The 13,250-nt window shown below is 47.2% G+C and overlaps 1 protein-coding gene across 4 annotated transcripts in view; it reads left to right on the top strand.

Moving 5' to 3' along the window:
• The window catches only part of AATF (apoptosis antagonizing transcription factor), a 103,560-nt gene extending 94,246 nt beyond the window's left edge, over positions 1–9,314 (top strand). Inside the window, exon 12 of one of the 4 annotated variants that reach the window (XM_007096069.2) lies at positions 8,977–9,314. In XM_007096069.2, the coding sequence (XP_007096131.2) occupies positions 8,977–9,040 (64 nt within the window). In that variant the 3' untranslated portion in view covers positions 9,041–9,314. The other 3 variants (XM_042965562.1, XM_042965564.1, XM_042965563.1) reach the window with 3 other exon arrangements.
• The last annotated feature ends 3,936 nt before the right edge of the window (positions 9,315–13,250 follow it).

Here is a 13,250-nt window from a genome sequence, read left to right as displayed (position 1 = left end):
AAGTGTGGGCCTTGAATGATAGAGAATTTGCTGCCCTTATTAACAAATGGCAGTTTAGGTGACAGCAAGCCTAGCCTGCGGGGCCAGGGCATGCAATGCCCGTCTAGGTGAGGGTGCCAGAGCCACGGCCGTGGGTGTCCTGCCCACCGGAGATTGTTAGTGCTGAGAGCGTGGATGAGATTGCCAGGGGAGAGTGGGAGAGGGAAGAGAGGAGAGCCAAGAATAGAAGCGAGGAAAAGGTCTACACCCCTGGCCAGGAGGAAGATGAAAAGACAAAGAGGGAGGAGGAGCAGGGGAGAGCACAAGATCCTTGCACCCCAGGGAGGAGAGTGTCAGGACTTGCCCCGAGGGCCTAGAGTACCTCACACCACCAGGTGCCTGGTGTTTTGTGTGCTCGGTGCTCACTGCTTTTGTTTGGAATGGTGCTGGTTTTTTTAGTCAAATACGTCCTCCAGCTGATTACCAGAAGCAATAGAATGCCTTGCTGAAACTCTGTGGGTTGCCAGTAAATACCTTCACTAATTTCCATGTGTTTTGACCCCCAAAAGTAGGAGTTAAACTGGAGCTGAGAGATGCGGCACACGCTGCCCCCCAGGCCCCGGGTCGCTGGGCGGCAGCCTTGATAGGGACACAAATGTAACTCGCGTGTCAGTCTCCTCTTCAGTGCGGTTGGAGGAAGTGATTCACGTCTAAGCAGTGAAGCATCCCCTGGCTTTTAACAGGAGCTGTTAGAGGGGCTGCTGTTTGAACAAGGAGCTTCATCTTCCTGAAGCCGGCAGTCACAAAACCGTAAACACAACACTGGCCAACTCTATTGCCGGGATCGTGGTGGCTTGACGTTAATATTAAACATCTCCAGCAAGGCAGAGAGCTCTGCAGCCCAGCTACAGAATAAAAATAAATAAAAATAAAGAGAAAACCCTGCTAAAAGCAGTGAGATGATTTGTCGTCTTTCCTTAGCGAGGCCATTTGTCTTCTCTCGCATCAAATCTGTTATAAAACAGTCAAACTGTGAAAGTGGAAATCATCCCAGGAATATGGAATATTAATGCACAGGAAAGGAGGCAACATCCCTTTTGTCTAGAGTGCCACTGTCCCCACCTCCCCCCCCCCATCTCCACCACCCTTATTTTTTGCCAGTCCACCAAGGTAAATTATTTTTCTTTAAAAGAATTTGAAAGACTCAAAGCTAGCGGTAGGAATGACAGAAGTTTCAAGTATTTTTCTTCCTTTGTTCGAGTGGAGTGAGTGTAGCCGACTTGGGAACCAGAACAGAGCACAAGTGAGGAAACCGGGACAGATTCCACCCCTTGTTCGTCTCGCCTCCCTGGCCCTCTGCCCTCGCCTTCCTTTCCCCAGCCTTTCAGTTCCTTTGTTTGGGCCCTCAACCTGCTTCCTTGAACATTTATAAATCTCGAGTCTGTCTGATCTTTAGGAGACAGGCCAGAGGCCACATGTCACCATCTGTAATTTAAAGCTGCAGGGCTAAAAGCATTTGCAGAGGTTTGAAGGACCTAGTTCTGACCTGACCAAAAGAGCGAATTGGAACAGACCTTCTAGAGTCTCCTTCAAGCCCAGGGAGGATGGTGATGAGAGCAGACACACTAGGTAATTTATGGGCGCAGTTTGCCGCGAGCCACACCACTGGCCGAGTCCTTAGAACCACGTCGTGTACTGCCACCTCGTGGCGGATTTGGGCGGCTGCGGTTCAGCCCGCGGCTGCTTAGAGACTTGCCTGGTCTCCAGATTTAGGTAATTAGTGATGGATGTGGGCCTCCTCGGAGTCCTCTCTGGTACTTTGCTAACTTGATCCTCTTAAGAAATAAGTCCTAGGTAAGAGAAGGCTGCTTTCTTTTCTTTTAACTTCATTTCGTGTGTGTGTGTGTGTGTGTGTGTGTGTGTGTGTGTGTTGGGTTTTGGTATGGAATTGTGATGAGATTTCAGGAAAGGAGCCTGTGAACCACTTTTTGTTGCTGGGGGATGTTGGGAGGAGAGTAGGGGAGAGAGTTAAGGGCTGACCTTTGGGCTATATTCAGGATCCAAATTTTCTGTCGTGATTTCTGTCTGTTGTCCTGACTAACTGACACTGCCTCCTTAGAAGGGCTGCGTGTGTGTCTTCACTTGGATTGCGTCCCTAACAGTCCAGTCTCAGAGACCCGTTCCAGCATGTGTCTGCCTCGGATGCCATTCCTGTGACATGCTGGGGTTCACCCTCTGCCACAGCCTCCAAGGAGCACAGGGCAATTGCTTGCCGTTTGGATCAATATATTTCCCCTGTTAGGCCACAGAAACATTTCTCAAGTGACTTTCTCTCACTCGTAAAGTCACTGATATGGATGAAATGGATTTGGGTCAGAAGAAGCAGAAGGAAAAAGATTAAAGGAAGGTACTATTTTGTGTCTTACGTTTTGGGGAGCAGATCACAAAGCATTCAGAGGGGCAGGAGGACCGCTTTGTTTGGTGTCATTGATCGGGGCCAAGGAATAATTGGCAAGATATCTTGTTCAGTCGATATTTGGAAGAGAGTGGAAGCTCCATGAAGGCAGGGGAAGTGTGAGAACAGAGGAGGGAATAGAGTCGCCTGTTCTGCCCACTTTGGATTAACTAGGCTGCACCAGGCGCATCAGGATTAGCTCAGAGGATCTGAGGGCCTTACTGTCGAGAGAACTCCAGATTTCATCACAGCAGGAATGAACTGTTTCTTTTCACCCAGCAAAGAACAGATTTAGTTAGGAGAAGCCGTCAAATAATTGAAATGCTGCCACAGGGAAGGGCAGTCAGCTCTGTTTTCTCTCTTGGCTCCAGAGGGCCAGGGGCCCATGGGTGGCAGTCACAGAATGGCAGAGTTGGGTTCAGTGTGAGGAAGAAAGTTCATACGTCTCTCCCAGTGGAGCAGGTCCGTCTAACTAGACACATTTACTGGGTCCATTCGCCTTCCCAACTCAGCTTCCGCTGTGTCATTCACAGCCTCCTCATTCCTACAAAGTCTAATGAAGCTCACGTAGGCATCCGGATAGGTGTGAGGCGCATATCATACGTTTGTGTTGTGTTTTGAGGCAGGGACCTCCTCTAACCGTGTTCATGAGCTTCCACAGCACGAGTAAGTACATTGTTTTCAGAACACAAACGTGAAAAAAGGCAGGCTTCAGTTACATCGCCAATGATTTTCCCTGCTGGCCAGTGTGAATTTCTGTTCCAGCTGTTCCTACACTGACCCCTAAGGATTCGGATTTGATCAGGATTCTGCTGGTTGGAACCCTTAGTCTCTCTTTCCCTTTGTGTGTTTCATCATGTTTTTATTCTTAAATGGCTACCTAAGGGCTTGAGTGAAGTGGCAGCAAATGCTAGACCACTTTTGTGTGCAGCACAAGGTCCTCAGGGTGCAGAGAGAGGGAGAGGCTAGAAAGGAGGAGGGGCCAGGACGCATTCTGGGATGCATCTTGTGTATTTGGGAAGACACTACCCCCCCCCCGCCCCAGCCACAAAGCAACAAATGAACAATTTCAAATTAATCAAGGGCAAATTATGTGTATAATGTTAATCAGGAAAGCAGCGATACTGTCTCTGCTGGCACATTTGGAAGCCTGGCTTCCAGCTCCTGCCTGTAATACTTGCTCGGGGAACACGATGTACTTTGGGGACTGTGCAGGCTCCTTCAGGGAGCAGTGGCATTGCTGCTTTCTCAGTGCCTGCCTCTGGCCACGGGGACAGAGGGGGTTCTTGACAGCTTTGGGGTTTCCGGGCCACAGGAAGAGGAGTGCGGTGTTCTGGAGCACAGCCAGTACAATTGTTTCCGTATCCCAGTGCTGCAAGCTACTGACCTAGCAAATTGAAAGCCCCACACAGATCATGTGCAGGTTTAACGTGTCTCTTCGTGCCGATTGCCCGAACAACAGCATGAAAGGCTCCGGTTTGTGTTGCGGTGGGAGGTGCACACGAGGAACCGAGGGGAGCACACTGAGGTGCACACACTTGGGGCTGCAGTCTTCTGTACACACGCTGCCCCCCACTTCACCTCGGGCCGCCACGAGGCTTGCCCACCACCCGAGTGACCGTGCTGCACGGATCGCTCAACTGTGGTACTTTGAGTGTCTTCAGGAGAATCCTGTAATAAATAAACCTAATCCTGATACACACACACACACACACACACACACACACACACACACACACACATTCTGTCTTTATGGAAAATGGCTGCTAATCCATGATCATTTTTTTTCCAGAAACAGGTTTTATGATAATATAGTAAAAATATTAAATTAGAAAATGCCTCACTAAGGGTTATAAAACCTTACTACACTAGAGATAGGTAATTATCCCCTCTACAGCCTAAATGACAGTTTAAAAGAAATAAAAATGTTAGTGCTCATTACTTGCTTTTGTAGGTTGCAATAAAGGGTAAGTTAAATTTTAATTCAAGGAAGAGCCCCTGCTATCGACCTTCTACCTTAGGTCCAAGTCTTGTTAATTACTCCGTGGGTTATTCTCCTGCATGACACGAACATTAATACATTTTCCACAGTGGACGTTCCCACTGGCCACTGAGGCTGGGAGTGTGGGGGGAAGGGAACAAAGAGGGGAAGGCGGTGCAGCTCAGTGATTCAAATCTTGATTCTTGAAGTGATAGGGAGCAGGAATTACGTGGGTTTTTTTTTTTTTTTTTAAACCAAGTTCATTATGCATAGCCTTAAGGGGACCTCAAGTATTAAACTATACACTTACCCTAGAGAATCAGATGAAGACAAGGTTAACCTGAAGGATTGATAGTTTAGCTTCTCTGCATGGCTAAATCCTGGTTAGGAAAGATGCTGCAGGGAAAAATGTTCCATGCAGCAGAAGGCAGTCTGACCCTCTGTCCCATGGTGCCTTTTTATTACCTAGTTTTATTTTTAGTTTTGTTTTCCTTGGGATGGGGAAAGGGGATGTGGACATGTTCCTTTTCAGATGCTTTTATCTTCTCCCCCCCCCGCACTGGCACCACATCACACGCCTGTCTGGGTTTGGGGGAAGTATGCAGTGCTCCCCCACCCCTGAGTCTTCACACTGGGGTGCGCAGAGACTCCCCAAGGGGAAAGTAGACGCGCATTTTTTGAGAATCGATTTCCAGATGTGTGCTCTTTCCCGAAGTGGGGCTGCTTAGGAATGCACCTGAGCAGGGGCTGTGGGTCTCCCTCACCTGACACACAGCCCGCCCGAGCCCCTCCTCTCTGAGGCGGAGGCTTTCTGCCCACTCCAGGCCCCCTAGCAAGAGCATGGCTCCGTACTGGTGTGGGATGGAGAACGGAGGGCACTGGGCCTGGGTAACCAGTCCCTGTGGGTCAGATGGTCCCAGATCTTTATTTTCAACAAAATTGCAAGAGAACCTAATTGAGCTGTCAGCTCGAAGATCATTAAAACCAGTTTTTGGTGGTAGATCACTATGTGCTTTGGGGGGGCATGTAATTCAGAAGAAATTGAAAGAATTGGGTGACCTTGCCGTAACGAAACTCTCTGATGCCCATCTACTTGTTCACGTGACTTTTCTCCTTACTTGTGTCTGCAAAAACCAACAAGCAGGGATAGACTGGATGCTGAGCACTCTTTCATTCTGGCACTAAGTGCTGTTCACCACGGGTACATGAAAAGCCTCATCCATATCATGAAGGCATGCAGTTCCAGTAACATTTTATATATTTACATGTATTAAATGTTCACCAAAATTATGTTTTATTATACCATGGTATATGTCGATTTTATCATAATAATTATGTAATAATAACACAATCCAGAAGTACTTTTTAATTACCTAGAGCCTTATGGTGTCAAGAAATTAAAACGTTTTCATTTCAGGGGCCACCCAGGTGGCTCAGTTGGTTAAGCGTCCGACTTCGGCTCAGGTCATGATCTCACGGTTCGTGCTTTCGAGACCTGTGTCAGGTTCTGTGCTGACAGCTCGGAGCCTGGAGCCTGCTTCGGGTTCTGTGTCTCCCTCTCTCTCTGCCCCTCCCCTGCTTGTGCTCTGTCTCTCGCTGTCTCTCAAAAAATGAATAAACATAAAAAAAAATTTTTTAATACTTTCATTTCAACTTCTGAAATTTCAAAATGTGTTTCAATTTACATACTTGTTTTTTGTGGCCAAGAAGTATTAATAGGGTGATCAATAAAAGACTTTCAAGCATAAAACAATTAGGACAAAAATCTGTAGGGAAGAATCAAATGGAAATACGAGTTTAAAAAGGAGAGGATGCTGTAAAATTTCCAAGTTGAAGAGTATGTTTATGTCTTATTTAAATGAATGATGATGAGTATCGAGTCAGTATGGCATATAGTTTCCATTGGGTGCATTACAAAAAAAATGTAAGAGTTTTATTTCAAAAGTTAGTATTCACTATGTTCTGGTAATTATATCCTCTGTAACTATTAAATTTATTGAGAAAAATTTTGTGTCAGCTTACAAAATGTGTGAGGGGGCTGCATGGTTTTGTGAAACTCTGGGGCTCAGAGCGGCCACGGTGTCCAGCCTGGCATGTCCTGCCGCACAGAGCCTCTGCGGGAAAGACGCACTGGGGCCACACTGAGCAGAGCAGTTGGAGCCTGGGGGCTTCTTCCCGGTGGTGCCACGGTGCTGGGGCTGAGAAACAGAGGGCCGGGCAGAGAAGGGAACAGGAAAGTCTGTTCGAGGCCGTCACCGTATTCTTGGTAAGCGATGGTAAGACTGGAATGGCTAGTGGAGGCCTCGAGGGACGGGGGAATCTGAGATGCTTTGAGGGTAGAGACGATCCCTGATTGGTGGCAGGTGATGAGGAAGGCACGGAGCTGCAATTACTAGGAGGTTTTAGATTGGAATAATCCCTTACTCCTAGTCTCTCTCAAACTATTTTGAGATCCCAGACCCCTCAGCTTTCCAAGTTGCTTTGCCACTAACAGCTGCATATGTTTGTCAGCTTTGTCCACTTGAGTGTGAAATGATGTTCTATCAAAACATGGGTTTCTGCATTTCACTCTCTGCTCCCAACATGTGAACCCTGCTGCGGCCAGTAACTGCTGCCTTGGTCCAGGCGCTTCCCTGCGATTGCAGCGCCGAGTGAAAGCATTTGCTGGGCGGTAATGATGGGGTCTGGGGCAGGCGAGCAGGGAGCAGGGAGAGGTGGGAAAGGGTGTGATTGCCAAGGCCTGAATAGCAATCCCTCTTGCCAGCCAGTGCAGCCTTAAAGCCATACTAATCCTTTCTGTCGTGGCCACTCCCCCCCCCCGCCCCCCCCCCCCCCCCCCCCCCCGCGCCGCTTATTGCCATTGAATTTTTTGCGTTGAAATGGCGAGAGAGGCTTGTGCTTATTGGCAAATAGGCCACGGTGCGATACGGGGAAGCATCTTTCATGTGATGGAGCTGGTGATTCGGAAGCCACTGCCTTTGGAAGCGAGGCTGCCTGCCTCTCGTTTGCATCTGGTCAGAAGCGCCCGCCAGCCTTGTGCTCTCCGGCTGGCCAGGCCGAGCAGGCAGGTGTACAAAGCACAGGAACAAAAGAAACAACGGAGCCCCTGGTCAACCTGAGGCCTTTGTAGGCCTCAGAGCTGGCTGGTGGTTCAGGGTGAGGGGGAGATTCCTGTGATAATACTAAAGACCCACGGTTTCCTAAGCCACACACCTCTGCCCACACTATGGTCCCCAGTATGATGGGGTTTGGCTACGTTCTGGGCCACTGGACTTTCTTCTTTCGGATCTTTCCTTTTTTAAAAAAAAAGTTTTAATATGCTATTTTTATTGCTGGGTTTTCTAACGATCGTACCTCTGTTCCCACCCACAACCACAGCCACCGCAAGATGACTTCAAAAACAGACTCCTAAGTTTTTGTGTTGAAGTCTTACTGAACCCGCACAGCTGTTTGAGGGGTGGTGGTTTGGTGTTTTGTTTTGTTTTGAAAAGCAGATTTGCTGAAGATGGCTCTCCGATTATGAGGCCACTTGTAAAAGCCTGTTTTCTTAGCCACGACAGCTGGCTGTCTTTTTATGGTTCGATCTCGAGAGTGTGAAACAGCAGGCACAGCTTTCTTCTGGGGTCGTTCCCTCACTGGCACAGGACCTCAGCCCTGTGTGCCTGCTGTCCCTCCGTGAGGATTAGTGGCCGGGCCATCACACGGAGTGCAGCCATGGGTCACCTGCCTTAGGCGGGCCGAGTTTCCTCCCTCCGTGGCTCTCCACCCTCCTCAGATCCCGCAGGGAGAACCTGCCCTCTGTCCACAGGGGAAGTGTCCTGGAGCTCCTGTGACCATGGCAGGAGGGACCCCACCCCTTTTTAGATTGCCAGGCCTTGACACGTAGCTTTGGCCAGGTGGCTGGATGTGTGTTGCATTTGATAACAGAAACAGAGGTTGGAAGTGATACTTTATTTTCCAGGGCCCAAGACCCTGGCATACTATCATTTTCTAAATTTCGAAACCCAGCTCTAGAAATAAATTAGCCAATCGAATTATTTATTAGATTGAAAATAGATAAAAGGGGCCAGGGGAGTGGGGAAGAGCCTTGCTTCTATCACCAAACAGCTGCACATGTGATAGTAATTGGAATCTTGTTGCTGGGTCATTTTCATTGTTTTTCAAGTACTTCCAAGTCCAAGAAAATGTATGAAAACTAAATCATATCCCCTACATCCCATGTCTGATTGAATCCTCCTCGTTGTGCGGCAGTCTCATACATCCTATTAAAATATTCAATCTTGTTTTCTTACTTGAAGAGCCTGTCTGTAAAGGGCAAACTTATAGAAAACCCATTCCCTGGAGACAGGTATCTAGCCACACCGGACTATTTACATATTTTACTATTTGATCGGCGCTTCTAGGTTCTTCCTTCCTTTGTATTTGTGAGTGAGGGCTGTGGGATGCATTTTTAATTACAGGGCTGTGTTTGCAATTGAAGAAACCGATTGGGGCATTTCCCAGCTTCTTAGTTCTTGTTTAACCTTGCAAAGTTAACCAGTTTGTTTTGTTTGTCTTCCAGGACAGAGTTGTATCGATCTCTTTTTGGGCAGCTCCGCCCTCCTGACGAAGGCCAGAGGGACTGACAGTGCCCATCTCTGTCGCTGCGGACCTGAGGCAGGGCCTCTGAACACCACGGCGCCTTAGCCAGGTCGGCTCCTCGTCGAGCCCCGAGTGGAGGAAGCCATCGGCCAGCAGGGTCGAGCACATTGGGAAGTCCCAGGAAGGGGTGCGTGCAGAGCACATGCCTGCTAAGTCCCGGGAAGCCTGGAACCAAATGTCCCATGTCTTCCCTGCCCCAGTCTGCCAAGGACCGGTGCCCCACGCCCTTTCACCATCACAAATAAAGAGTATTGTCACTGCCGCGCTGCCACATGTGATTTCTTAAGCAGCAGAGTAAGTCTGACTCAGGGCTCTAGAGGGGTGATGGTGTTTGTTGGGAGGGTTTTCACTTTTTTTTCTAGTCAGCCTCCTCTCGCAATACAAAACCTCACAGGAGCAATAATTCTGGGCTGAAATGCTGCTTTCGGGGTGGATAACATTTGGTGATTGATCATGGCTCTGAGGAGCAAGGAATCCCCAAAAACCTATGAACTATGCCCACGAGACTTTGTAACATGGAGGTATTTGCTTCTTTGTTGCAAATACAAATCCCTGCCTTCTTTAGTTTTACCCATAAAGATTCTTCCAGAGCCCTTTTCCATTCTCTCCATTCCTAAGTCACTTTATTGAGATCAGCTCTGGTGTAAATCTAGCAGGAGGAAATGATTCACTTGTTTTTCATCCAGAGGTCAAAAGCTGGAAATTAAATCCCCATAAGGGGGATTTATTGGCATGCTGTGGTCAATATGCAATGAAGATTATCTTGCGTAAGTAATGCGTGCGTGCCGGCATCTGCAACTGACCACCTCCCGGCTCCTGGGCCCACATCTTCATGTCGCGCTATGGAGTTGAGAAGAAGCGTGCATTCATTTGTGGTGCGTGAGTGGTCACTGTTGGTAACGTCAGGTTTTGATACTGTTTTGAAATGTCAAAAGCGGGTGACCGATCTCAGTGCCTGGGAATCCCCACGTATCACTGTCGTGGTGTCGGGACCACTAAAGGCTGGGCTCCAAATGAAGTGAGTCCTCATTGGAATCTGCATCACAGTTTAGTATTAACATCAGAGTGTCTGCTGAGCTCAGGATGGGGCAGATTGCGGGGAGGAGGGTTTTTCCATCTCACATTAATTGGACCTTGGTACATGGTGATGTGTTTCTCTTGTCTGCTAGTTACCTCTTGGGCTTGACTGTCAGGGAAATGTTTAATTTTCAGTGTGCCTCTAGTTACCCAAAAGATCAACAGGAATAGAGTTCCCCCACAGTTACTCCCTTCAAAATGATCACTTTTTAAAATAGAGAACATCCAATCCTGTCCCTCTAGCCTGAGGAGTCTGGATCATGCACATTAGAACAGCAATAAATGACCTCTTAACACCGTGCTTCCGGTGAGCCGGTTGCTAACATCCATTTCCTGAAGAGATGGAATCTGTGTCACAGTCACTCTTGACCTGATGAAGGAAAAGATTTAAACAGGTACTCCAAAATATTTGGAACCCAACGTGCTTAATTAAAATGAATTAAAATCGGGAGAGATGAGGAAGAACAGAATTTTCAGTAAAGAGAGGCTTGCATTTTAAAATTCAGAAGACCACCCTCCTTCCAGCCAAGAATAAATTGGAAACTATTTTAATTGACACGGATACTGCAATTCAACTGTTACTAGAAAGACAGATTAGTTGATTGATTTGCATTTTAATAAAACTAATACTTTACATTTTGGTAGCTAATGCTGATTTTCAAATGAGGTGAGAACAGTTATCAAGAGTTTCAATCCAGGGCCCTTTTTCAGTGTTGACTGAAGCATTCCTCCCTTTTGTGTGAAGTTTGCTTATTTTCTTTTTGCCCAGCCGACTACTTCATGCACGACACTCACGAGCCACAGAGCTTAAAGACCTCACTGGAACGGGCGAGGCGGGGAGCTGGTCACAGTGGGGCTCCCCAGCGCCCACTGGCCGCGGCCTGTGGGTGGTGGGCCCCTCCCCTGGGGACAGAGGATAGAAGGCTGGTTTCTTGTCTGAGATGATTTTACATTAACAACTAATTACAGAAAAAGCGAAGGGAAAAATAAGTCTTGGCTGTAACCCTACCACCCAGAAATAGCCACTTCTCATTACTCACCAAGTGGTGCTTCAGAGCCATCTTGCCTGTACAGGGGCCATGATGTGGAGTAACCTAGTCTCTTCTCCCAGGGGCAGCTGGGGTGGAAGACTTGGTTTTTACTTCAGACTATTTGAAATTTTCTACTCACCTTTTAAAAACAAGGAAAACAAAACACCCAGGCATGCGGCCATACCCCTGCCCCATCCACATAACTCACATACACCACCAGTGTTCTGCATTTTAATATTCATGGTACAGTAAGAGAGGGGCGCCCAGCTGAGTAGGTGGAGGATGCGACTCTTGATCTCAGGGTCGTGAGTTCAAGCCCCTTGTTGGGTATAGAAATTTCTTAAAAATAAGATCTTTAGGGATGCCTGGATGGCTCAGTCGGTTAAGGGTCCAACTTTGGCTCTGGTCATGATCTCATGGTTTGTGGGTTCGAGCCCCACATCGGGCTCTGTGCTGACAACTTGGAGGCTGGAGCCTGCTTTGATTCCCTGTCTCCCTCTCTGCCTCTCCCCTGCTTGCTTGCTTTCTCTCTCAAAAATAAATATTTTAGCGGTACCAGGGTAGCTCAGTCGGTTAAGCGGCCGACTGCGGCTCAGGTCATGATCTCGCGGTCCGTGAGTTCGAGCCCCGTGTCAGGCTCTGTGCTGACAGCTCGGAGCCTGGAGCCTGCTTCAGATTCTGTGTCTCCCTCTCTCTCTGCCCCTCCCCCATTTGTGCTCTGTCTGTCTCTGCCTTTCAAAAATGAAGAAATGCTTTAAAAAAAAAACACTTTAAAAAAATAAATATTTTAAATAAATAAATAAATGGAATCTTCAAAAAATAGTACAGGTTTTACAGATATATATATATATATATCTGTATATATATATATATATCTGTATATATATACAGATATATACAGATATATATATATTTACAGATATATTTCCATGTTTTTACAGATATCATTTAAGTAATTTGCTAACTAATAATCCCATTTTAGGCTTGTATCTTCAGCACTTAGCCAAATCCCCCATAATTGAACATTTATTAATAACTATTTACTATAATGAATAATGTTACTGGACAGTGTACAAAAGCTTTTTTATTGTCTCTCAAAATAATTTTTTTCTTCGCATATATTTTTAGGAGTCTTTCCCTTGGGAAAGAGTCCAACTATTTTGAAGGCTCTTGGTTCGTATTTGCACCCTCACTCCTCACTTGCCTTAGGCTGGACCATTTCACAATAAAGGGTGTGGACGGGAAAATAGGAGACCGGCCCAGGAATCTTGGTTTATTTCCTGCTCCTCAGGGAACCCTTCAAATCGGCATATTAAAGAGCTGCTGCCTTCAATGTGCTTGGAGATGCTCCAATGAAAGATGGCAGATAAATAGTGACACCATCATGTCCCTCCTCGGCCCCCGTATCTTTTTTTTTCCTCTCATGCTTATGGTATGAACAGCTAGTTGTGATGTTTTCAGAATTTTTTTTAAATATAATTTATTGTCAAAGTGGCTAATATACCATGTGTAAAGTGTGCTCTCGGTTTGGGGGTAGATTCCCGTGGTTCATCACTTACATACAACACCTAGTGCTCATCTCACTCTAAATCTTTTTTTCTGCTGCTAGATCGCTTGCCAGTTGCTCTCCACTCTCCTCTCCAGTTTTCAGGCTCTTGCTGCTTTCACAGCTCTCATCCTGGGGATCCCTCAGATGGGTTTCCCTTGCCTCGTGTAGGTGTGCATTCCTCCCGGCTTCTCCATACAACCTTTAGTGTGTAGCCATTCTCTCCAGGGGTCGCCATCCAAGACCTCTGGTTGGGCATCATTCAGGAACCCTGAGACCCAACAACACTGAAGGAAGTCAGCTCCAAGCAGTTCGGCGCCAGACTCTGCCATCCCCAGCTTGGAAGAAGCTTCCTTTTAGAGGTCGAGTTCCTTGGTCCCTGTATACATTGCAAAGACCTCTCTAAGATTACTGCCTCTTTACCCCTTACCGTTTCATCCAGAGGGAGCTGAGTTCGAGGCACAGAATGAGTCCAAATGTGATGTTTGTCATAAACCTTGGAACCACTCCCCAGGACACAGCAGCCACTGTATATGGAAT

This window comes from Panthera tigris, chromosome E1 (genome assembly GCF_018350195.1).
Source record: "Panthera tigris isolate Pti1 chromosome E1, P.tigris_Pti1_mat1.1, whole genome shotgun sequence".
In the NCBI taxonomy this organism is placed as follows: Eukaryota; Metazoa; Chordata; class Mammalia; order Carnivora; family Felidae; genus Panthera; species Panthera tigris.
This window is presented reverse-complemented; position numbering and strand designations above follow the sequence as displayed.